Source organism: Oryctolagus cuniculus, chromosome 7 (genome assembly GCF_964237555.1).
Source record: "Oryctolagus cuniculus chromosome 7, mOryCun1.1, whole genome shotgun sequence".
Lineage (NCBI taxonomy): Eukaryota > Metazoa > Chordata > Mammalia > Lagomorpha > Leporidae > Oryctolagus > Oryctolagus cuniculus.
Window position 1 is genome coordinate 146,661,683 of NC_091438.1, and position 24,589 is coordinate 146,686,271.

At 51.7% G+C, this 24,589-nt stretch overlaps 1 protein-coding gene across 4 annotated transcripts in view; it reads right to left on the reverse strand.

Annotated features, from left to right (window-relative positions):
* Positions 1-24,589, reverse strand: part of NIPAL3 (NIPA like domain containing 3) — a 52,918-nt gene that overhangs the window by 18,022 nt on the left and 10,307 nt on the right. For all 4 annotated transcript variants that reach the window (XM_051856684.2, XM_051856685.2, XM_008265677.4 and 1 more), the window contains exons 3-5: positions 10,730-10,798; positions 9,123-9,294; positions 4,204-4,263 (exon numbers count right to left, since the gene is read on the reverse strand). In XM_051856684.2, the coding sequence (XP_051712644.1) occupies positions 4,204-4,263; positions 9,123-9,294; positions 10,730-10,798 (301 nt within the window). The remainder of the gene's footprint in view (positions 1-4,203; positions 4,264-9,122; positions 9,295-10,729; positions 10,799-24,589) is intronic.

The following is a 24,589-nucleotide window of genomic DNA, read 5'->3' on the forward strand; positions in this document are numbered from 1 at the left end:
TTGGGGCACAGTGGTGAGAAGCTGTCCATATTCTCATATTCCTTGAGCAGGCTTAACACCTTAATTTTAAATAATTATCAAAATTTTATCCCTGTCATCAAACACATTTCAGTGTTTGATGAATGTTTGTAGATTCAAAGATGTGGCTGAAGTAATTAATTTAAGCATTATTTTCAATAAATTTCATAAAAAACAGCTTGACCATTGATGTTTTTAGGAACTCAAAAAGTTAACATATGCTCAGCAAGTAAGAACTGGGTGTGCAGTGACTCACTGTTCTTCGCTGAGCTCAGTCTCCTAATCCATGGAATGGGGATACGCCTCACTCAGTCGTCAGCGGATCAGCCCCTTGAGTTAGCCCTCCTGCTAGGGATTCGATATCCTGGTATATGTAATCCAGAGGTGATGACAAACTCTCTGACTTCAAGAACAACAACATGAGGAAGAATTCTGAGGAATAAGTGCTGTGGCAGGGCTGCACTGAGCTGTCTCTGGAGCGAATCCCTGTCATAGGTGACATCCTGAAGTCTTTGCTGGGCACGTGAGAGGCTTTCTTGTCAGAATGCCTGATCTAAGTCCCAGCTTCTCCACTTCTGATCCAGCTTCCTGCTGATAAACTGGTGATGGCTTAAGTACTTGGCCCCTGCAACCCAGTGGGAGGCCTGGATGGAGCTCCTGGCTTCTGGCTTAGGCCTGGCCCAGCCTTGGCTGTTATAGTCATTTGGGGAGTAAACCAGCAGATGAAGATGTCTCTCTCCCTCTCCCTCTCTCAGCCTTTCAATTAAGAAGAACACATAAACAATATTATTTAAAAACTAAAAATAACATTTAATGTTAAAAAGAACTCTAATGAGGCATGTATACAGAATCCTTGCAAAGCAAACACACCCATGAAACCCTCACCCAGATCAAGCAGGAAAAAGCAGGACACCGAATTCCCCGATCCTAGACTCCCAGTCCTGGGGTAACCCATCTTGACTTGTAACAACACGGATGGCTTTGTCGGTATGGCCCTTTACACTAGGGGTCCTACAGAATGTTCTGGTGTGTGTGCGTGCGGCCTGAGGCGTGTGCCATCTCTGTGCTGTGGAGTGCAGCAGCCAGCCTCTCATGGCTGCCCAGTGCTGTGCTCTGTATTACACAGTAGGAAAACGAGACAACTGAGCCATTCCACTGTGCGGGGCACTTCAGGGCTCTTCACAGAATGCGGCTGTGAACATTCTCGTACCCGCCATTTGGGAAACAAATTCCTGGTCCCAGCGGTGACCTGTGAGAGCTCCGCAGGCACTGTCCCGGGGTTTGCCGAGGTGGCTGTGTCACTCTACACTTCTACCGGCACAGTGCGGGGGTTCCGAGTGCACCTGCCAACACTTAGCGCTGGCCATCTGCAGGGTAGCCAATACTGTGATCTCACTGTCGTTTTACAGGGAACATTTTTTTTTTTTTTTTTTTTTTTTTTTTTTTTTTGACAGGCAGAGTGGACAGTGAGAGAGAGAGACAGAGAGAGAAAGGTCTTCCTTTGCCGTTGGTTCACCCTCCAATGGCCGCCGCTGCAGCCGGCGCACCGCGCTGATCCTGGCAGGAGCCAGGATCCAGGTGCTTTTCCTGGTCTCCCATGGGGTGCAGGGCCCAAGCACCTGGGCCATCCTCCACTGCACTCCCTGGCCATAGCAGAGAGCTGGCCTGGAAGAGGGGCAACCGGGACAGAATCCGGCGCCCCAACCGGGACTAGAACCCGGTGTGCCGGCGCCGCAAGGTGGAAGATTAGCCTATTGAGCCATGGCGCCGGCTCTACAGGGAACATTTTAAGGACAGAGTCACTCTACGGGCTAACTAAAAACAAATAACACAACAAGAATAAATTCTCATGGCTAACGTGTACCTTTTTATTTTTATTTTTTTAAATACTTACTTTTTTTTATTTTTTTTTTTTATTTTTTTTATTTTTTTTAATTTTTTGACAGGCAGAGTGGACAGTGAGAGAGAGAGACAGAGAGAAAGGTCTTCCTTTGCCGTTGGTTCACCCTCCAATGGCCGCCGCGGCCGGCGCACCGCGCTGATCCGATGGCAGGAGCCAGGAGCCAGGTGCTTTTCCTGGTCTCCCATGGGGTGCAGGGCCCAAGCACCTGGGCCATCCTCCACTGCACTCCCGGGCCACAGCAGAGGGCTGGCCTGGAAGAGGGGCAACCGGGACAGAATCCGGCACCCCAACCGGGACTAGAACCCGGTGTGCCGGCGCCGCTAGGCGGAGGATTAGCCTAGTGAGCCGCGGCGCCGGCGGCTAACGTGTACCTTTTAAAACAGTGCCTGATCCCTTCCTCACGGGCTATTTAACCCACTCCCAAGGGAACCCCTAGCACTCTCCCTGAGCTCCTGTATACACCTGCCAGGCCTGTGAGCTCCCCAGGGGCCACGCTCCTGGGTGAAGCACAGGGACCTCCTGCCTCTTCCCAGGGGCCCTGCCACGCCCCAGCTGAACCCCGTGTGGTCAAGCTCCTGAGGTTCAGCCCAACCCCAAGAAAGTCAGAAAGCACAGGGAGGTCTGAGCTGCAGCTATGGTGACCACTGGCCTCTGGAACCTTCTGTGTTAGAACTAACTGTGTCTATGTCATCCCACAGTCTCCAGAAATGCGATACCATGTGGAATGTTGGGTTTTTGTTTGTTTGCTTTTTTTTCTCAGTACAGGTTGAGCATCACTAATCTGAAAACTCGAACTGCTTTGAAATTCAAAACTTAGAAGCACCAGCGTGATATCACAAGTGGAAAATTCGACCCCTGACCTCCTGTGACAGGTCAGTCAAAACACAGGTGCACAGAAAATACTGCATACAGTTCAGGCTCTGTTTATAAGCTGCATATGAAACATAAATAAATTTCATGTTCATTCAAAATAAAGCAGAACTCTGACCTCCCGGGTTTGACTCTCATTGCTTTACAGCTCACAGAAGAAGGGTGCCTTCTACTGGGTCTCCAAAAATCCAAATGATAGATGCTCAGTCCACACTGGGTGAGGGCCAGCTTTGTGTGCAGCAGGTGAAGCTGCCGCTTGCAACACTGGCAGCCCACATTGGAACACTGGTTTGAGTTCTAGCTGCCTTGTTTCCAAGCCAGCTCCCTGCTACTGCACCTGAGACAGAAGAGGGAGATGACCCAAGTACTCTGGCTCCTGCCACCCATGCGGGAGACCTGGATTGAGTTCCAGGTTCCAGGATTTGGCGTGGCCCAACCTCAGATGTTACAGCCACTGGGGAGTGAACCACTGGATGGAAGATTCTCTCTCTCTCTCTCTTGCTCTTTTTCTGTAACTCTGCCTTTCAAATAAATAAAATAAATCCTTTAAAATAAACAAATAAATAAATATTGATTAAATGGAATGAATAAATTCCTTTTATAAAAGTCTCACAGGTGATTCTGATGTGCAGCAGGTTTTGGAGGCACTGACTTAAAAACTCAGCCCTCAGGAACCTGATGAGGGTGGGAAACAGGCTCATGGCGGGAATGGGAGGCAGCTGAACTCTAAAATTTATTTATTTTGAAAGTCAGAGTTACGGGGGTGGGAGGAGACAGAAAGAGATCTTCCAACTGCTGGTTCACGCCTCAGATGGCTGTAATGGCCAGGGCTGGGCCAGGCGGAAGCCAGGAGCCAGGAGCTTTATCTGGGTATTCCAAGCGGGTGGCAGGGGCCCGTACATTTGGAGCATCTTCTGCTGTGTTTCCCAGGCCATTAGCAGGGAGCTGGATCAGAAGTGGAACAGCTGAGACACAACCCGGCACCCATATGGGATACTCGCATCACAGGCAGCAGCTTAACCCCCTGTGCCACAACATCACCTCAGCAGTTAAACTTTAAATTCAACTGTTTTAGAATGAATAAAAAAACCTAGTAAATCAGATGCCCACATCCCATATCCGAGTGCCTGGGTTCAATACTCAGCTGGGGCTCCTGACTCCCGCTTTCTGCTAATGCAGACCCTGGGAGGCAGCAGGTTATGGCTCAAGTGGTGGGTCCCTGCCACCCATGTGGGAGACCAGGACTGAGTTCCAGACTCCTGGCTTTGACCTCTGGTTTGAGGTCATTGTGGTCATTTGGGGAGTAACTCAGCAAATGGGAGCTCTGTCTGTATCTCTCTGCCTGTCAAAGCAAAAGAAAAGAAATGGCACACACATAAAGTCAGAGACAGGGCGCAGGGCCCCGAACTTACTCAGGAAGTCTTTCGGTTTCCATTTTTCTTTGATGAATATGATCCCTATGATGGCACTAGCTGGAAAACAAAAAGCACAGGGAAAAGAGCACTGAGGTTGCTTGAGGTTGGAGGGAGTCCCTTCGCCCAGGCCCCCACATTGCCGGCCCCTCCCCCAAACCCCCCCTCCCCCCGAGCTCGGTCCCCCTGCCCCCTCTGTTGCTCCACCTGGGAGAGGGAAGCTCCGCTCTGAGCCTTCGGGATGGTTTTCTATGAGGTGGGGGCACCGCATGTTGAGATGCTGTTGGCAACAGGTGATTTACACAAGTTACTTCTGGTCCGTCTGCCCTTGGAGGCGGGACGTTGAGGCTGAACGAGGGGACGGACTTGCTCTAGGTCCCGCAGCCGCTAAGGGAAGGCACAGCCTAACCCCAGGACTCTGGTCGGCTGGGGTTCTTGCTCCTTCCACTGGGACACCTGCCTCCGACATACCCCTCCCTGGTTCGTTGCTCTCCCTGACTTTCCCACACTCTCGGCTGACCTGTGGTGGCCCTAAAGGACCCATGTGGGGAGACCCGGAAGAAGCTCCTGGCTCCAGCCTGGCCCCACCCTGGCCATTGTGGCCACCTGGGGAGTGAACCAGCGGATGAAGATTCTCTTTATGTCTCTCTCTCTCTGTAACTCTGCCTTTCAAATAAGTAAAATAAATCTTAAAAAGTTAATCATGGGATCAGTGTTGTGACAGAGCTGATAAAGCCGCCACCTGCAACGCTGGCCTGGCTGCTCTACTTCTGATTCAGCTTCCTGCCAATGTGCTTGGGAAAGCAGCAAAGGATGGGCCCCTGCATACACGTGGGAGATCCAGAATAAATTCTTGACTCCTGGCTTTGGTCTGGCCCAGCTCCAGCCATTTCAGCCATTTGAGGACTGAACCAGTGAATGGAAGTGCACTCTCTCTCTCTCTCTCTCTCTCTGTCTTTCAAATAAATATATAAATCTTAAAAATTTTTAATCATATATTTAATATATCTAAGATATACCACTTTATCATAGGATCAATATAAAAATTGTCAATGTACTTTACTTTTAAAAATACTGTATCTAGCCGGCGCCGTGGCTCACTAGGCTAATCCTCCGCCTAGCGGCGCCGGCACACCGGGTTCTAGTCCCGGTCGGGGCGCCGGATTCTGTCCTGGTTGCCCCTCTTCCAGGCCAGCCCTCTGCTGTGGCCAGGGAGTGCAGTGGAGGATGGCCCAGGTGCTTGGGCCCTGCACCCCATGGGAGACCAGGAGAAGTACCTGGCTCCTGCCATCGGATCAGCTCGGTGTGCTGGCTGCAGTGCACCAGCCGCGGCGGCCATTGGAGGGTGAACCAACGGCAAAGGAAGACCTTTCTCTCTGTCTCTCTCTCACTGTCCACTCTGCCTGTCAAAAAAAAAAAAAAAAATACCGTATCTGTGATCTGGAGTGTGTTTTACACTTAGGGAAAATCCTAAGTTGGCCTTGTCCCTCTTCCTGTGAGTGCCGTGTGGTCCAGCACAGGACTAGGTCTGGATTAGACGAAGGCACACGGCTCTGGGCAGTAACAGTTTGCGGGTGAAGATGCTCTGTTCACTTTCCATCACACCAGGAGACTCACAGAGCCCGACTGTCAGTGCTTGTGACAGCAGCAACTGTAATTTTCACTGTGAATGTTTCCTCCTGCAACCAGTGATCACCGGGATGATGCACTGGCTCTATGGGAATATTCAGCTAATGATTCTGACATCCACTGGTGATCTTCATTGGAATCCCCGAGTCAAAATGATGTGTTGTAAAATAGGTTCTAGTTCTATTACACCTGTTCCTTGAGTTAGGTGTCACTCTTCTGTGGAGAACAGCTTTCCTTCCCCCTTCCTGTTTCTTTCTCTTTCTCTCTTTCTCTAAAGATTTATTTATTTGAAAGACAGAGTTACAGAGAGAGGCAGAGACAGAGAAGTCTTCCATCCACTGTTTCACACCCCAGATGGCCACAATGGCTGGAGCTGCACCGATCCAAAGCCAGGAGCCAGGAGCCTCCTCCGGGCCTCCCAAGTGGGTGCAGGGGCCCAAGGACTTGGGTCATCTTCTACTGCTTTCCCAGGCCATAGCAGAGAGCTGGATCAGAAGTGGAGCAGCTTGGTCTCGAACCAGCACCCATATGGGATGCCAGCACTTCAGGCCAGGGCTTTAACCCACTGCGCCACACTCTCTTTTTTAAAGATTTATTTATTTATTTGAAAGGCTAAGTTACAGAGAGAGAGAGAGAGAGAGAGAGAGAGAGATATCTTCCACCTGCTTATTCACTCCCCAATGGCCTCAATGTTCCCAGGTGCATTAGCAGCGAGCTAGATTGGAAGTGGAACAGCTGGGACTTGAACCGGTGCCCATATGGGATGCCTGTACTGTAGGTGACAGCTTTACCTGCTAAGCCACAGCACTAACCTCCTTCTTCTATTTCTTTTACTGCTGCTTTAAAATTCCCAAATGGTCATGCTTTTAACATCCAAATATTCCTTTATACTTTCTAAGGATTCTTTTTTCATAGTATCCTGTTCTTGTTTTTTGAATTTAAATTTTTCTCAAAGTATTCTCAGTGTACCGTGTAGTTCTTGGTTTTGCTAAAGTTTGAATCTATTTTAGGAAGACGGCCAAGGATCATGATTGAAATGGCCAAGGCCCACGACTCATGCCTTGCAAGGGAGACAGTCTGCCATCAGGAGTCTCCACTGAGGAATGAACTTGTGCATGGTAAGGCTAAAGTGTCAGAGGTCCTCCTTACCATCAGTTAGCATGACCTGAAGTCACATAAAGTCCTGCTCCCACACTTCCTGTGTTCTGTACTGTAGCTTCTTCACTTTGTCTGAAACTATGCTTCATTTGTTTTTTGGTCTCCTAAACATTGGCTATTGTTGTCTTTAATGTTGTTTTTCTTGGTGACTTTAGGAGTTCCAGGAGCCCCTTAGTTTCCAGTGGGTGATCCCTGAAGTCCTTCTATTATACTGCAGCCTCCTTTAAGATTCAGACGAATACTGACAGCATTTGTCACTCGGCCACTTATTCCTATTGTGAAGAAAGGTTCCAGGAGCCCCCTGGAGATACCAGCAATGGGCAAAGCAGAGAGCTAAGGGGACAAATCTAATTATCTATGTGGACTGGGCAGCAACAGAGGCGTCCAGAATGGGTCAGATGTAAGGTAACAGGGAAAGGCTGAGACTATGGCAAACCACTTGCCTCAGTGAAAAGCATTTAAAAGGGGCTGGTGTTGTAGCAGAGGGTAAAGCTGCTGCCTGTGGTGCCAGCATCCCATACGGGCATGGGTTTGAGTCCCAGCTGCCCCACTTCTGATACAGCTCCTTGCCAATGTGCATGGGAAGGCAGTGGAGGATGGTCCAAGTGCTTGAGTCCTTGCACCCATGTGGGAGACTTAGTGGAAGCTCCTGGCTGCTGGCTTTGGCCTGGCCCAGCTCTGGCCACCACAGCCATTTGGGGAATGAATCAGCAGATGGAAGATCTCTCTCTCTCTCTCTCTCTCTAACTCTGCCTTTCAAATAGGTTATATATATATATTTAAAAAGCATTCAAAAGACATTTTAAGTATACTGTGCATAGCATGTCTGAGGACCTCATTCACCTTGTCAGCTGCCAGATTGCCAACCATGGCCAAGCAAAAGAGGGTCTTATAGTTGGATCAGGGAAGGCAGTATGTGTCCACCCTCTGAGGCCTACGCAGGCCGGCTAGGAAGGAACGCAATGATCGATTAAAGATGTCTGCTCGGGCTGAGGAAGGGGCACACAGCAGCTATGCATACACTGTCCTCGCTGCAGAGGCCCTGAGGACGCAAGGAGGAGTAAGATGCGTAAGTGGTCTTTTCCTTTAAGAGCAGGGAAGGCCGGCGCCGCAGCTCACTAGGCTAATCCTCCACCTTGCAGCGCCAGCACACCGGGTTCTAGTCCCGGTCAGGGTGCTGGATTCTGTCCCGGTTGCCCCTCTTCCAGGCCAGCTCTCTGCTGTGGCCAGGGAGTGCAGTGGAGGATGGCCCAAGTCCTTGGGCCCTGCACCCCATGGGAGACCAGGATAAGTACCTGGCTCCTGCCATCGGATCAGCGCGGTGCGCTGGTCGCAACGCGCCAGCCACGGTGGCCATTGGAGGGTGAACCAACGGCAAAGGAAGACCTTTTTCTCTGTCTCTCTCTCTCACTGTCCACTCTGCCTGTCCAAAAAAAAAAAAAAAAAAAAAAAAAGAAAGAGCAGGGAAGAGCTTCTGTGCAGACACTAGCTCCCCGGCAAAGCAGTTCACCGGTCGAATACCATCACTTCTGGAAGAGTTTTTTTCTAATTCTATTTTATCTGTGGCCTCATGGCCATGAAAGCTGCCTTGTCTTTGCTCCGAATCACTGGCTCAGTGACTCCAGAAATCAGTGAAATGGCTGATGAGAAAGTTGGGGATGGGATTACAATGACGCCAGCAGAGGACAAAGATCAGTGGAGACGTGTGTGTGTGTGTGTGTGTGTGTGCACTTCCTGGAGGTGCGAGGTATCCGTACCCTGCAGAAGCCTGGCTTCCCTGCACAGCTCAGCTGCCTCTGCAGAAGTGACAAGCAGTTCTAATAAACACGCTGCATCTCAAACAGCTCTTGTGGCCAGACGGCCTGGTCCAGCCCCCAGGCCTGCCACTCGCAGCCGTGTGATCCAGGGGAAGTAACTTCACTGCTTTGTGCCTCAGTTTCCCCACGTGTAAAATGGGGATAGTAACAGTTCTTCCTCAGAAGGTTGCCAGGAGGATTCCAAGAATTAAGACCCAGAAAGCACTCAGGGCAGTTACTGCTATCAAAGCAAAAGCTGGTGTGTGTCCTGGGGGTGACACGCAGGCCACACGGTGGGCGAGGGCCAGGGAAGGCGGGGTGGGGCCCTGGTCTTACCTATCACAGAGACTGCCCCGAGGGGCACGATGAGCGAGAGCGGAGCGAAGGCGTAGGCGGCGAACACGCCCAGCTCCCCCAGGAGCAGCAGGAACAGGCCCAGCCACCACGTCTTGGTCTTGAAGTAGGCCCGGGGGTCCTTGGTGCCTGCCAGGCGGATGTGGCAGTACTTCTAGAAATGCCAGAAAGAATGCGACTGTTCAGATGTCTGGGGTGGAAACACTCGGGTCCATCTATCCTAAATCTACCCCGGCCTTGGGGGGACCTGTCAGCTCCCTCTGGGGTGCGCGCTCAGGGCAGAGAGAAGCGGCAGCTGTCTCAGGACCGGATGGCTGTTCCGGGACAGCATTCTCCAGTGGCTGGGATCCTCACCTCTTTCCCCGCAAACTGCAAAAATGCACACGCCAGGGCCTCATCCTGGGGCGAGGCCTGGAAACGGGCATTCCTCACGCACATCACAGGCAGTGTGCAGGCTGGCTGGGAGCGCTGGTTGCAGGAGCCCCACTTAGGCCTGGCCTTGGAGCTGCCATCTCCCCCGAGGCGTGGTCCCCAGGACTCTGGCCTGTACCCACCTCTGTAAAAGGCCTGAAGTTCTTCTTGGGCAGTCACGTGGGGATTGGGAGACCTTGCCCTCCCCGGGATGGACCCTGGGCTCCAGCCAGGCAGTATTATTCTTTTTGGAAATGTGAACTTGGGATATTGAAGCCGAGGCAGTAACAAAGGCAGGCTAGGAAGCCCTGCTGATGCAGAGGGCCACGGCGCCACGGCTGCCCCTGGAGAGGATCCTGTGTGGGCTGCATGGAAGCAGGGAAACAGGCAGAGCTACTGCTGTGCAGAGAAGGAACCAGACAAGCAGCCGGGGGCCACACAGCCTCAGAAACCCTCCCATGCACACAGGGCGGCCGATATGCACGATGCCCACCTGTGTGTCCACAGGAAAACCCAATTCACATTCGCCCTCCCCAGGGCAGGGCCCTGGGCCATTCCTCCACAGACTCCCACCCTCCCCTGGCTGGGGGCAGCCTCCAGTGATCTTAGCTCTGCCCCTCCCCCAACATACACACATACACACACACTCACACACACACACTCACACACAAATGCGTGCGCACTACACTCAATGGGAACAGTTCTCTGGCGCCCCGGGAGGAGCTCCCCAAGCCATCAACTCGCTCCAGACTACAGGTGGGCATGAGTGGACGCATCAAGGGGGTACGGGGCGGGGCATCCACAGCAGCTGCTACCGGCGCCCCTGGAGACGTAATCACGGACAGGCTCTAATCAGAGTCAAATCTGACAAAATAGTAATTCCAACGGCCCTGCAGCACAGCAGGCAGGAGAGGAGGTGGCCGGAGCCAGGGAGGGCATCGGGAGGCGGCTGCAGGCCCCAGGGGAGCCAGTGAGGTGCTGAGCTGGGAGGCCATGTTGGGGAGGGCGTTGGCAACACTGAATCCAGAGAGATTCTGGATCAGCCCACAAGGTATGGTCCCAAGTGCAGCCCCGAGGGGGAGCAGGAGAGGCCTCACAAAGTGGGGCTGGACCCGGACAAGCCACCCTGACCCACTGCTGGACCTCGGCCCCACGTGGCGCAGGTGACCGGAACTTACCTGGAGGTTAAGAGCAATGCTGACCACCAGGTGCCCGAAAATGGCCAGGAGGGCGCCAATCAAGTTTTCCTGGAAGGAAAGTTCACAGGAGCAGACGTGAGTGGGGCCTCAGGACACACGAGTGACATCTGCCTGCTTGCTGTCCCCAGACAGCATCCTTCCCCAGGCCACAACCCAGACCCTCTGCTGGAGTCCGTTACCCACGCTGTAACCAGCGGCCTTCCTAGTTTACAAAGCCCTGCCTTGCATTGGACACTTCTAGAACACACCGCCAGCGGCTGCCTGGCCACGATGACCTGGCACGCTGAGTCCTGCTCCACCACGCCCTGCCTTGCACTGACGGGCCACGTGTCGCAGAGAAAAGCTACTTCTGGAGTTTACGAGACAATACAGGCAGGGGCACTTCTCATGGCCCAGAGCCGGCCTCAGTGAGGCTCTTCACTGGCTGACTTGCTTAGCATTTTCAGTTATTTAATTTACAAAAAGTTAATTTGAATCACCTTATGAGTAAGGTTCAGCTTTCTCGGCATGGTTTTTAAAATCTTTTAGAAAGTTTTTTTTTTAAAAAAAGGTTTATTTATTTGGAAGGCAGAACTACAGAGAGGCAGAGAGAGAGACAGAGAGGGAGAGAGAGAGGTCTTTCATCCTCTGGTTCATTCTCCAGATGGCCACAACGGCTAGATCTGTGCTGATCAGGAGCCTGGAGCTTCTTTCAGGTCTCCCACGCGGGTGCAGAGGCCCAAGGACTTGGGCCATCTTCTACTGCTTTCCCAGGCCACAGCAGAGAGCTGAGTTGGAAGTGGAGCAGCTGGGACTCAAACTGGAGCCCATATGGGACGCTGGCACTGCAGGCAGCAGCTTTACCCGCTATGCCACAACGCTGGCCCCTAGAACTTTTTTTTTTAAAAAGATTTGTTTGTTTATTCAAAAGGCAGAGTGACACACACAGAGAGAGAATCTTCCATCAGCTGGTTCACTCCCCAAGTGGCCACAATAGCTAGGGCGAGTCAGGCCGAAACCAGAAGGTGGAAATATCATCCACCTGGGTGACAGGAACCCAGATGCTTGGACCATCTACTGCTGCCTTCCCAGACCCATTAGCAGGAAGCTGAATTGGCAGCTGAGCAGCAGAGACTCCGACCAGCACTCCAGTGCAGGATGCCGACATCACAGTCGACAGCTTAACCCACTGGCAACACCAGTCCCCTTTCTTTAACTTTAAAAATGATTATTGAACATATATTCATTGTAGCATATTTAGGAAATATAAAGAAAAATAATAACCCAATAGAAAAGCCTTTTTTAATTCCATAATCCAGTGACAATGACTACAAACATTTTGGTTTTTCTTCTGGTCAACTTAATTCTGCCCATAAATTTAGATACTCGTGGAAATATTCATCTACTTTAGAAAAACAAGATTACAATCTGTTTTATAACCTTCTATTAAACATTATGAGCACATTTCCCTACATGCACATCTAATGCATCATTTTCAATAAATGTCAACCCATCATTTGGACGTGCCATATTTATATCACTGCTGTACTATAATTAGATATTTAGGCTGTTTCCTTTTTTAATTAAAAAGTTTTATCTATTTTTACTTTAATGTCTCCACCAGAGATGGAGACAGACAGAGATCTCCTACCTGCTGATTCACTCCCCAAATGCCTCAAACAGCTGGGCTTGGACCAGGCTGAAACCAGGAGCCTGGAGCTCAATCCAGTTCTTCTGTATGGGTGGCAGGGATCCAAACACTTGAGCCATCACCAGCTGCCTCCCATCACCTGCTAATCTGCACATTAGTGGGGCCCACGCTGTGGTGTAGCAGGTAAAGCTGCCGCCTGCAGTGCCCACATCTCATATGGTTTTGAGACCCGGCTGCTCTACTTCCAATCCAGCTCTCTGTGATGGCCTGGGAAAGCCCAAGTGCTCGGGCCCCTGCATCTACATGGGAGACCCGGAAGAAGCTCCTGGCTCCTGGCTCCTGGCTTTGGATTGGCGCAGCTCCAGCTGTCGCAGCCATTTGGGGAGTGAACCAGTGGATGGAAAACTTTCTCTCTCCACCTCTGCCTGTCTGTAACTTTGCCTTTCAAATAAAATTTTAAAAAATCTGCACATTAGCAGGAAGCTGGAATTGGAAGCGGGGCCAGGACTGCTCCAGACACTCTGATATGGGATCCAGGTGTCCCAAGCAGCAGCCTAACACTGTGCCAAATGCTCCCCCACCCCAATCTCCTTTTTTAGAAACAATGATGTGATGGAAATCCTAGTTCACATTTTTTTGTGCATTTGTGTGGGTGAGTCCCCTGGCATAAATTCTTAGACGTGCAACTGCTGAGCCAGAGGGTACTCAGCTTAGCATTTAAACCACACTGCACTATGTCCTCAGCGCACACAACCTCACCACCAAACAACAGAGGAATGCTCGACTTCAGCCCGGTGTGCATCTTTTCCTCCTAGAACGAGCCTTGGCCAAGACCCTCTGCTCATGAGGCTGCCCCCACCTGCGGCCCGCCCTGTGGATTTCTGCCCAATCACAAGGGCATGGGACTTAGGGGCTCGGCAGGAAACAGTACCAGCATAATCACACTCCCAGCACTCAGTGCACCTGGAAAGACAGATCACCAGCCTTGCACCCCAGAGGGCCAGTGGCAGAGGCCCTCTCCTCAGGACAGGGCAACAGTAGGGACAAAGTCACCCCTGCCCCCTCCCAGCCTCCCCTGGGGTGCAGATGCTCTCAGAGAGCTGGACTGAGGTCTTCGCTGAGAAGGAGCAGCTGACACGCTTGAGGGCAGGAGGTGGGAGAGAGCCCCCCCCCCCCCCGACTGAGGTCACCACGAGGCAGACCTTGGCTCTCCCCAGCAAGGCACAAAGGATGGATGCCAAGAGCCCGAGTTCTAGTCTCTGCTCCGCTGTCACTTCACTGCAGCCTTAGGTAAGTCCTCTCACCTGAGCAGACTGGGTGTACCCCAGATGGCCACTAGGAGCCCACATCCCTGACCCAAGCCAGGACGTCAACAGACGCCAGGGGAATGTCATGCCAGACCCCAAACTAACCCTGATTCACCTCGCGGACATGAAGATAGAATAAAGCCGCCTGCAGGCAGAAACCCTGCCCTTCCTGTGGATTTAAAAGGGCCACTGGTCTCTCTTCCTTTTTCTCTGTAAGTCCAACTTTCAAATAAATAAGTCTTTAAAAAAAAGGAAGAAAGAAAGGGGGGCTGGTACTGTGGGGTAGCAGGTTAAGCTGCTGCAAGCAATGCCGGCATCCCACATGGGCGCTTGTGTGAGTTCTGGCTGCTCCACTTCTGATCCAGCTCCCTGCTAATGGCCAGCACTCAAAAAGCAGCAGAAGATGGCCCAAGTATCTGAATCCCTGCCACCCGTGTGGGAGACCTGGATTGAGTTCCATGGTCCTGGCTTCAACCTGGCCTAGTGCTGGCTACTGTGGCCACCCAGAGTGAACCAGCAGAAGGAAGACCTCTCTCTCTCTCTTTCTCTCTCTCTCTCTCTTTGCAACTCTTTCAAATACATAAATACTTTTTTAAGGTCACTGGAGGGGTAGTTATGAAGCACATTGGTTAGGATGACATTGGGACATACACATCTCATTATCAGAGTCCCTGGGTTCAAGTCCCAGCTCCACTTCCGATTTTAGCTTTCTGTTAAGGCAAACCCTGGATGGTAGCAGTTGATGGTTCAAGTACTTGAATCCTTGCCACTAATGTGGGAGACTTGGATTATATTCCAGGCTCTTTGCTTTGGCCTGTCCCTGTTCCGGCCACTATGGGCATTTGGAGAGTGACTCAGAGGATGGAAGATCTCTCTATGACAATTTCTACTTCGGTCTCTACCTTTCAAACAAATAAATTAAAAAAAATTAACTAAGATAAAAGAGACAGTAGAGAGCAGGTCAGCGTTTCCCTAGCTGGGTGCTCAGAGATGTTAATGTGTTAACGGGATTAGGGCAAAACAGTACCGTGTAGCTAAAAAGCTTGGGAAGTGGTGAGTCCTCAACCCAGCACTTGGAGGCCCACAGTGCACGTGCTAGAGGCTCTTGGAAGATTCTCTGTGTCAAGCCAGGCTTCTCAAACCTACTCGGCTCTAGGACTCTGAGCCTGGAATCCAGCCACCGGTGCCTGGAGTAGGCATCCATGAATCTCACCCACCTGACATTTGACTCACTTTCCTTTCCTGCTGGTAACAGCAGCCTGGTTTTGCTGGGGAGGACGGACCCCAACACTGCCCACGGATAAGGGGTTGCTGGGACTGTCCCTCAAGGTACCCCACCCAACACAGAGGTTGAAAAAGGGCTGGCCCAGGGTGAGGTCTAGACAAATCTTCAGTTTCTGTATCTCAGACCCCCGGGGCCACTGTGGCTTCTGTCTTTGTTCAAGAGCTGGTTTCCGGGGGCAGGTATAGTGGAATGGTGGGTTAAGCTGTCACTTGCCACATCAGCATCCAATATGGGTGCCGGTTTGTGTCCTGCTAATGTGCCTGAGAAATAGCAGATGATGGCTCAAATTCATGGTTCCTGCCACCCAGGTGGGAGATCAGGATGGAGTTCCTGGCTCCTGGCTTCAGCCTGGCCCAGTCCCAGCTGTCATGGCCATTTGGGGAGCAAATCAGTAGATGGAAGATTGATCTCTGTCTCTTACTTTCCCTTTCAAAAAATAATACATCTTTTACAAAAGAGCTAATTTCTGTTGCTTGGAGCCAAGAGTGGAAAAGAATCAACACTTCATGGAACGTAGTTTATCATTAGTCCAGCTTCTTGTAAACACGAGCGGGTTGGCCCCTCTCCGCTTTCTTAGAAACACGGCTTTGATGGACAAAAGGTCACTTGTTTTTCTTTTTTATATTAAAAAATCATAACTGGGGATGGATGTTGTAGTGCAGTGGGTTATCACTTGGGACCCCACATCCTATATTGGAGTGTTAGTTCAGGGGGGGAGGGAGGGAAGAGAGAGAGAGAAAGGGAGAGAGAGAGGGAGAGAGAGGAAGAGAGAGGGAGAGAGAGGGAGGAGGGGAGAGAGCGAGAGAGAGAGAGAGGGAGAGAGAGGGAGATCTTCCATCAGCTGGTTCACTTCCCCCAATGGTTGCAACAGCCAGGGCTGGGCCAGATGAAAGCCAGGAGCCAGGAGCTTTCTCTGGGTCTCCCATGTGGGTACAGGGGTTCAAGCACTTGGACCATCCTTTGCTGTTTTCCCAGGAGCATTAGCAGAAAGCTGGATCAGAAGTGGAGCAGCTGGGGCTTGAACCAGCGCTCATATAGGATGCTGGCACCCCAGCTGGTAGCTTTACCCACTACGCCACAGTGCCAGCCCTGCTACTTCACTTCTGGTCCAACGTCTATTAATGAACCCGGGAGGCAGCAGGTGATAGCTCAAGTGTTTGGGTCCCTGCCACCCACATGGGAGACCCAGAAGGAGTTCTGGGCTCCTGACTTTGACCCAGCCCAGCCTTGGCTACTGTGGGAATTTGGAGAGTGAACCAGCAGATGGAAGGGCTCTCTCTCACCTTTCAAGTAGGTGAAAGCAAATAAACATTTTTAAAAAGTCATATTTGCTATTTAAATAACAAATTCACAAGTAAAGCTTTTGGAACAAAACCTTACCATGAAAGTAATTAATTCTTACAAGTATAAAAATACATTTGGGAATATAATAAATCTTAAGAAATCTTATATGGTCTAATGCTGCTCGCACACAATGAAATTATTTTACAATTTTTAATGTATAACCTTATTACAGGTCTTCCACTTTGGAGAAGGTTGAATAGACTTAATTTCTCTTAGTTTTCCTGCTATGTAAAACTAAAACCCTGGGTATCACATATAAAACACACACAGAAAGACTCTGGGGGCTGGCACTGTGGTATAGTGGGGTAAAGCCACCACCTGCAGTGCTGGCATCCCATGTGGGTGCCAGTTTGAGTCCCAGCTGCTCCATTTCAGATCCAGCTCCCTGTTAATGTGCCTGGAAAGCAGCAGAAGATGGCCCAAGTGCTTGGGGCCCTGCCATTATATGGGAGACCTGACAGAGTTCCAGGCTCACTGTGGCCATTTGGAGAATAAGCCAGCAGATGGAAGATCTCTCTCTCTCTTTTCTCCCTCCCTATCTGCAACTTTGCCTTCCAAATAAATAAACAGAGCTTTAAAAAAAGAAGAAATAAAAGCAATTTTTTTTTAAGAAACGCTCTGAAAGGCAGAAGAGGAAGACAAGCTGGGAGGCTGAGGCTCGAGGAAGGACCTGGGGTGAGTTCCTGGGCTTCCTTTTGGCCTCACACATCCCGATGTTGGAGCTGAAGAAGCCGGTGCCCAGCAACACCAACAGAATCAGAATTTTGACAGCCCCAAGAAAAGCAACTCAGCCCAAGGATCAGGAGACGATGGTGAAGTAGGAAGAAAGCTCCTGGACCAGAAGCCCACCCCTGCAAACACTGCAGGAAAACATATGCCCCTCCCCACCCCCCATGCCAGCCTAGGCCAAACACAAGACCCAGACGCCCACCTGTCACGGCTCACAAAGCACCTGCTGTGGTCTGTGTTGTGTCCTCCAGACTCCCATGTTGAAGGCCTAACCCCAGGGTGATGGTCTCTCTCTCTCTTTCTTTCTTTCTTTCTTTCTCTCTCTCTCTCTCTCTCTCTCTCTTTCTTTCTTTCTTTCTTTCTTTCTTTCTTAGATTTATTTTTATTTATTTTGAAAAGCAGAATTACAGAAAGACAGACAAATAGAGATCTTCCATTGCTGGTTCATTCTCCAAATGGCCATAACTTACAGGGCTGGGCCAGGCAAAAAACAGGAGTCTAGAACTCCACTCTGGTCTCCCACATGGTTGGCAGGGGCCCAGGCACTTGGGCCATCTTCTGCTGCTTTCCTAGGCGCATTAGCTGGGAGCTGGATCAGAAGTGGAGTAGCTGGGACACAAACTGGTACCCATACGAGATGTCAGCATCTTGTACAGTGGCTTAACCTTCTGTGCCACACTGCCAGCCCCCAAGACATCGGTCTTTGGGAAGTGTTAGGTAACAAGGGCAGAGCCCTCAGGAATGCGATTAATGTCTTCATAGAATGGACCCAAGAGGGCTCCCTCAGCCCTTCCACCATGCGAGGACACAGGGAGGGGGTGCTGTCTATGAACCAGGAGGACAGTCCTCACCAGACCTGGATCTTGGACTTCCCAGGCCCTGGACTCGTGAGACATAAGCGTTTACAAGCCACCCAGCCGATGGGATTCTGTTCTAGTAGCCCTGGCTGAGATACCTGCCTGGACACCCCAAAATCGTGTTCTTTTGTTCTTCCTACACCAGGAAGGGGACTGGTGAAACCCAGTCCACAAACCCGACCAGTGCTCTGCTGGTCCTGCTGAGCTCTGAGAACAGGCACCTTGGAGGGCCTGAGCAGCCTGAAAGACTCCCCTGATGCCCCTCGGAGCTGTTTCCCAGGACTCCAGGGCAGCACCTGGCAGCCATATTGTCTGGTGGCCTCGGCCGGTGGAGAGCAAGAGCCAGATTAAGCAAGTTCCACAACCAGTTGCTAAATTTTCAGGATTTTTTGGAAGCTGGTTGTTAAGACATCCATAGACATTTGAAATTAGAGGTTATATTAAAATCAAAGGCAATAAATACCCCAAGCCCAACATTTCATAACTGACTCCATTTTACTGTCATCCAGGCTTTAGAGGTTATTTTTATCTATTGCCTCTGAATGGTGGCACATTCTTTGCATATCGTTTTGCAATTCTGCATCCCATGATATCTCATCAGCGGCTTGAGATCAGTCTGGTGGGAGTACTTACAGCACAGAAATGGGCAAGCACTACAAATCAGTGGAGGAGGTTGATAAATATGTACCAGATATTCATTTTAATACAATGTTTTTGCTTAATAATTATTATAAAACTTTATATTGCATTATTTGCTTTTATTCAAATGTGCCAACTAAAAAAATATGACCTCTTGATTGAATCAATATTTGTAGACTTTATATCCAAGGAGACTTTTAAAAATAAATAACCTCCTAGTAACTTTTGGTTCCTCACTGATGTTCCATTTAAAAAAAAAAATTACTGAGAGGGAGAGGGAGAAAGCACGCTCTCTCACTCACTGGTTCACTCCCCAAGTGTCTGCAATGGCTGCGGCTGGAGCCAAGAGCTGGGAACTCAATCCAGGACACGTATATAGGTGGCAAGAACCCAACTACTTGAGCTATCACTGCTGCCTCCTGGGGTGGACATTTGGAGCTGGACTCAGGAGACAGAATTGGGACTTGAACCCAGGTACTCAACACGGAAGGTGGGTGTTTTAATTGCTGAGCTGATGTCCCCAAAGAAATTTTTTTAAATGAAGTTTGATTACATATTTTAGATCTTTTCTGATAGAGAAATATTTTTAAAAATTAAATTGGAAGGCCATCAGGATGGGATGGCTCCAGTGCCTTGGATTCCGATGTAAGCAGGGCAACGTAATCAACAAATGAAACTCAAAAGTTTAACCAACCAGAAACAGCCAACTAATTATGAACTAGGGACTTTCCATGAGCTCACAGCCCAACAAGACAAAGGGCTCGCTGGAGCCAAGCCTTCATTTCTGCGCTGGCTTCCGCGGCCAGCCTCTGCCAGCGGCTGACAGCCTACTGCTCACACGGAGCTCTCCGACCCTCTGCTGGTTCCCTGTGCTGCCCGGCTCATTTCTGTTCAAATAAACTCTGCTGGACTTTGTCTTCAGTTTCCCTTTAAACAGAAGTAGGACTGGTATCCTACAACCTTTAAGTTAAGGTAGATAGAATCTTGAGATAAAATTGTGAAGGAAATACAAATTCAGGGAGAAAAAGGAATGGGGCAACATTCCCAGGGCTTAAAGAGCTTGCCCATATGTTTTTCAGAAGGCGGATGGTTGGTATCCAATGGTCTGTAGATTCCAGTGCATAGTGTTTAACCATGTCTAAGCATAGTCTAACCATGTTTAGAAATACCAGTCTTTCAATGGGTCATAAGTTATATGCTTTGCAAATATTTAAACGTGTAGTAAGAAATCTTAGATGTCGGCTAAAAGAATGCATGAGGAAATACTTGGGGTTTCTTTAGAAGCCGAAGGTGAGGAGCTCAGAGGGAGCCCCCAGGAAGTGTTGCCCTCAAGCGGATCCAAAGCAGGGACTTCGACCTCAGTGGGACACAAAGACCCGGCGCCTGGCAGGTGCTCCCACGGGAGACTCGGTTCACCCAGGCCCACGAGGAGGAGTAAGTGTGGAAGAGAGTTCTCTGGCAGCTGAGCTACAGGAACTGCCCAGGGCAGGCAGGAGACAGAAGGGCGGGCCGTGGCTCAGGTTCCAACAACACATCAAAGCCACTGTGACCTTCAGGGGAGAACAACGGAGGCTCCAAGTGTTCCCAGGAGTCTGCCTGGGGACTTTTCTTTTAATGTCTTTTATTGTTGTTTGAATGGCAGAGAGAGAGAGAGAGGGAGGGAAGGAGGGGGAGAGAGAGAGGGAGAGAGAGCGAGAGAGGGAGGGGGAGGGGAAGGGGGGGAGGAGGAGAGAGAGGGAGGGGGAGGGGAAGAGAGGGGGAGAGGGGGAGAGAGAGGGAGGGGGAGGGGAAGAGAGGGGGGAGGGGGAGAGAGAGGGAGGGGGAGGGGAAGAGAGAGAGAGGGAGAGAGAGAGACCCACACAGATCCTCCCTCTGCTGGCTCACTCCCCAGATTCCTTCAGCAGCTGGGGCTGGGCAAGGTAGAAACCTGGAATTCTACCCAGATCTCCCACATGGGAGGCCGGGACCTGGGCCAGGCACCATGATGTAGGATGTGGGCACCCAAGGGCAGCTCTGCCCCTCAGATGGGCTGTTTTAAGGGTCTTCTGCCAGCAGGGACGACAGCGCCTCCTCGCTGGGTTCTTTCCGGGACTTTCTGAGATCCCCTGAAGGCCAGGGCCTCAGAACTCAGCGTGAGGGGAGCAGTAGATCGCCAGCCTCCAAAACCAGCAGTTCGTGGGGTTCTCCCAGGAGCCCAGAGCCACCAGGGTTCTGACTCAGCGAGACCAAGCTGCCCTCTGGGCAGAGGCTGGCTAATCCCCAAGGCTGTCTGGGACCGCCGCGTGGAAGGCACCAGCTCGGCTGCGGCCACGGGGACAAGGCAATAACATTTCGGGAGGGGTGGAACCTAGAAATGAAGATCAGTAAAACCAGCCCAAGCAATGGGAAACACTAGGGGCCGTCAGGGGTTAAAAACTCGCAGGCAACGGAGTGGAATCGAGAAGCATGAGAGGCGGACGCCAGATGCCATCAGGTCCCGCCCTCCCGGGGCCTCCCAGCTCAGGGCATGGCGGCCCTCCTGTGTCTCCAATAGATACCATCTTGATGCTCACCTTGTCTGGGATTTTTTTTTTCCCCTTCTTGTAAAATCCTAAACTCCAAGCAAAAAGTGACTTCCACCTGCTGGCAGTGCCCAGACTGACCGTCACCTCACGGGCGTTCCCACAAGAACAGCTACTCCCTACCCATCCGAGGAGGGTCCCCGCGGGCCTGGACGCCAGGGGGCGCGCACCTGTCAGCGCCGGCTCGGGTCTGCAGCGCGGGAGTTAAGCCACGGCGCCAGGTCCCTGCTCTGGGCTCGGCCCCACGAGGGTGTCAGTGGCCCGCTTTGCCCTGTGGCCACGCAGACCCAATTTAGGGGGTTCCATACCAATTCTTCCCATCGGTTTCCGGGGTGTGGCAAGACGAAAGCCGTGCAGGCGCGGCGCCAGGCCCTCTTTGTTGGAACCACAAACACCCGCATGAGGCGGGATGGAAGGAGCTCATAGAGAAACAGCGCGCCCCAGCGAAGCGGCGGAACCTGCCCTCGGTGGGGGCGGCCGCTGGAGCGCTGCCTGCCCCCCATTGTTCCCCCAGCGGTCCCTCAGAGGCGGCAAATTGGGCATGAAAGAACCCGGCCTTGGCACTAATGACACAGGCCGCTGAGGTTTCTTTGAGAAGTCGTTACCACAAGCGTATTAATGCCCATGCATAATAACCGGGTACGTTCAGGCATGATTAGTAACAGCGCCACATAATTCACACCCTTCCATCAGCGTCTCAGAGGGCTGCGCCCTCGCTAATTACCCGCAGGCGCCCTGAGGCGGCGACTGCTCCAGCACAGAGCGCACGCAGCTGGGCAAAGAGGCCGCCGGCGGCACCCGGCACAGCGCGCCTCACAGAACCCTGGCCAGCAACTTCCTCCTCCAAACCCCAGACAAGGAAAACCCTAAAGTGGACAAGCCCAGGGTGGGAGCTGGGGTGCCGCAGGTTAAGCTTGAAGCCTTGCACCCCATATCGGCGCACTTGGGATGGAGTCCGGCTCCGCCTCATTTCCCATCCAGCGCCCTGCTAGGCCCCTGGCAGGCAGCTGACGGTGGCCCAAGTGCTTGGGTTCTTGCCACCCACGTGGGGAACCAGTTAGTTTCTGGCTCCTGGCTTCAGCCTTGTCCAGCCCTGCTGTTCCAGGTTTCTGGAGAGTGAATGAGTGGATGGAAGATCTTTCTATCTCCCTGTCACTTCACCTTTCAAATGTGTATACACACACACACACACACAGATAAATAAATCTTTTAGAGGGGCCTGCGCTGTGGCGAAGCAGATTAACACCCTGGCCTGAGGCTCCGGCATCCCATGTGGGTGCCGGTTCTAGTACCGGCTGCTCCTCTTCCAATCCAGCTCTCTGATGTGGCCTGGGAAAGCAGTAGAAGATGGCCCAAGTTCTTGGGCCCCCTGCACCTGCGTGGAAGACCCAGAGGGAGCTCCTGGTTCCTGGTTTCGCATGGGTGCAGCTCCAGCCGTTGTGGCCAATTGGAGAGTGAGCCATCGGATGGAAGACCTCTCTCTCTCTCTCTCTGCCTCTCCTCTGTGTAACTCTGACTTTCAAATAAATAAATAAATACTTAAAAAACATCTTTTAGAAAAGCAGGTCTCCAGCTCTGCTGCCAGGGATGAAAATGAAAGGGCAGCACCGGGCAGCTTTTGCCCTGATTGCTGCCGGCAGCTTCCTCAGCCCCAGGAGCTGCGCCAGGGTGCGCACGGAGCTTACTTTAAGTAAGCAGCGTCCATGAGGACTCGTGCACAGCTAACCTAGAACACGGGTTCGACCCCAGAATCAGCAACCGTGTCCGGAAGCAAAGAAAGGGTGCAGACAGGAGCAGGGGGTTCCCAGCGGGGGGACAGCTGGTGAGAGCTGCCTCTCCCCCCGGGGGGGCTCTGCCAGCATCTGCACCTCCAACACCTTTGGTCCCTGTGACGTCACGTGGGGCTGAGGCACCTACTCAGGCTCCCCACCATCTCAACCTTCTCGAAGCTTTACTGGGTGGAGCTGGAAAGGAGGGGAGGAGCGGGGCTGCTCTGGGAGCCAAAGTCAAAAGCAAGCCAGTGGCAGGGCCAGGGCCACACGCAGGTCTCCCTGGCCCACAGCTGCCTGGAGGAAGGAGTGAGGCCTCTACCAATCAAGAGCCTTCTGTTTAAGGCAACCGCATATGGTCCTAGGAGAGCCCTGTTCAGAGACACGGACCTGAGCCTTAGACCAGGCCCTGTGGGTACCTCCCAACAGCACAGGCTTTGCACACAGGCAGCAGGACTTCAGCTCGGTGGCCTCTAGCTATGGCTCCAAGGGGCTCAAACAGCAAGGGGAGGGGCAGCCAACCCAGGAGCCCTTTCTCCTCTGCTGCAGCTCCCCAGCGTGGCCTCTGAGGACAGCAGGCGTGGGCTGTGGCCCCAACGCCGCGACTTCCTTGCTGTGTGAGGTCAGGGGAACTGCCCTAACTTTCTGAGCCTCAGCTTCCACATCTTTTTTTTTTTTTTTTTTTTTAAGATTTATTTATTTACTTGAAAGTCAGAGTTACACAGAGAGAGGGAGAGGCAGAGAGAGCGAGAGAGAGGTCTTCCATCCGCTGGTTCACTCCCCAGATGGCTACAACAGCTGGAGCTGTGCCAATCCAAAGCCAGGATCCAAGAGCCAGGAGCCAGGAGCCTCCTCTGGGTCCCCCATGCAGGTGCAGGGGCCCAAGGACTTGGGCCATCTTCTACTGCTTTCCCAGGCCATAGCAGAGAGCTGGATTGGAAGTGGAGCAGCCAGGACTCAAACCGGCGTCCATATGGGATGCCAGCACTGCAGACGGTGGCTTTACCCACTATGCCACAGCACCAGTCCCAGCCTCCACATCTAAAACAGAGCTGACTGTAGAGGCTCGCGGGGTTATGCTATGGGAAACAGGGCGAAGTGTGCCACGTCACCACGTGTCGTAAGTACTAAAGCAGTCTAGCTGTTACCACGGTTCATTTTATTATTATGTAAGCACCAGCTTGAAAGACTTTTTTGGTCCTGACGCTTTTTTTTTTGAAAAATATTTATTTTAATTATTTGAAAGGCAGAGTTAGAGAGAGAGAGAGAGAGAGAGATCTTCCACCCAGTGGTTCACCCCACAAAAGCCCACAACAGCTGGGGCTAGGCCAGGCAGGACCCAGGAGCCTGGGAATCCATCCAGGTCTCCCCTGTGGGTGCAGGGGCCCAAGGACTTGGGCTGTCTCCTACTGCTCTCCCAGCAGCATCAGCAGGGAGTTGGATCAGATGGAGCAGCCAGGACTTGAATCAGTGCTCATGTGGGATATGGCTGTTGCAAGCTTAACCTGCTGCACCACAAGGCTGGCCCCAGGCTCTGACATTTTCTGATCTAAAAACTGATCTTTCACCACCTACAACCCTGAAAAAAAAAATGAACTGTTTCCAGAGAAGTGGCCAGGGCTGGGGGTAGACACTGGGATCCTGAGAAACCTCAGTTTAGACCTGCTGCAGTCGTGTCTCCGGAGCTCAGCCTCCATTTACACCCCACGGCCACAGCC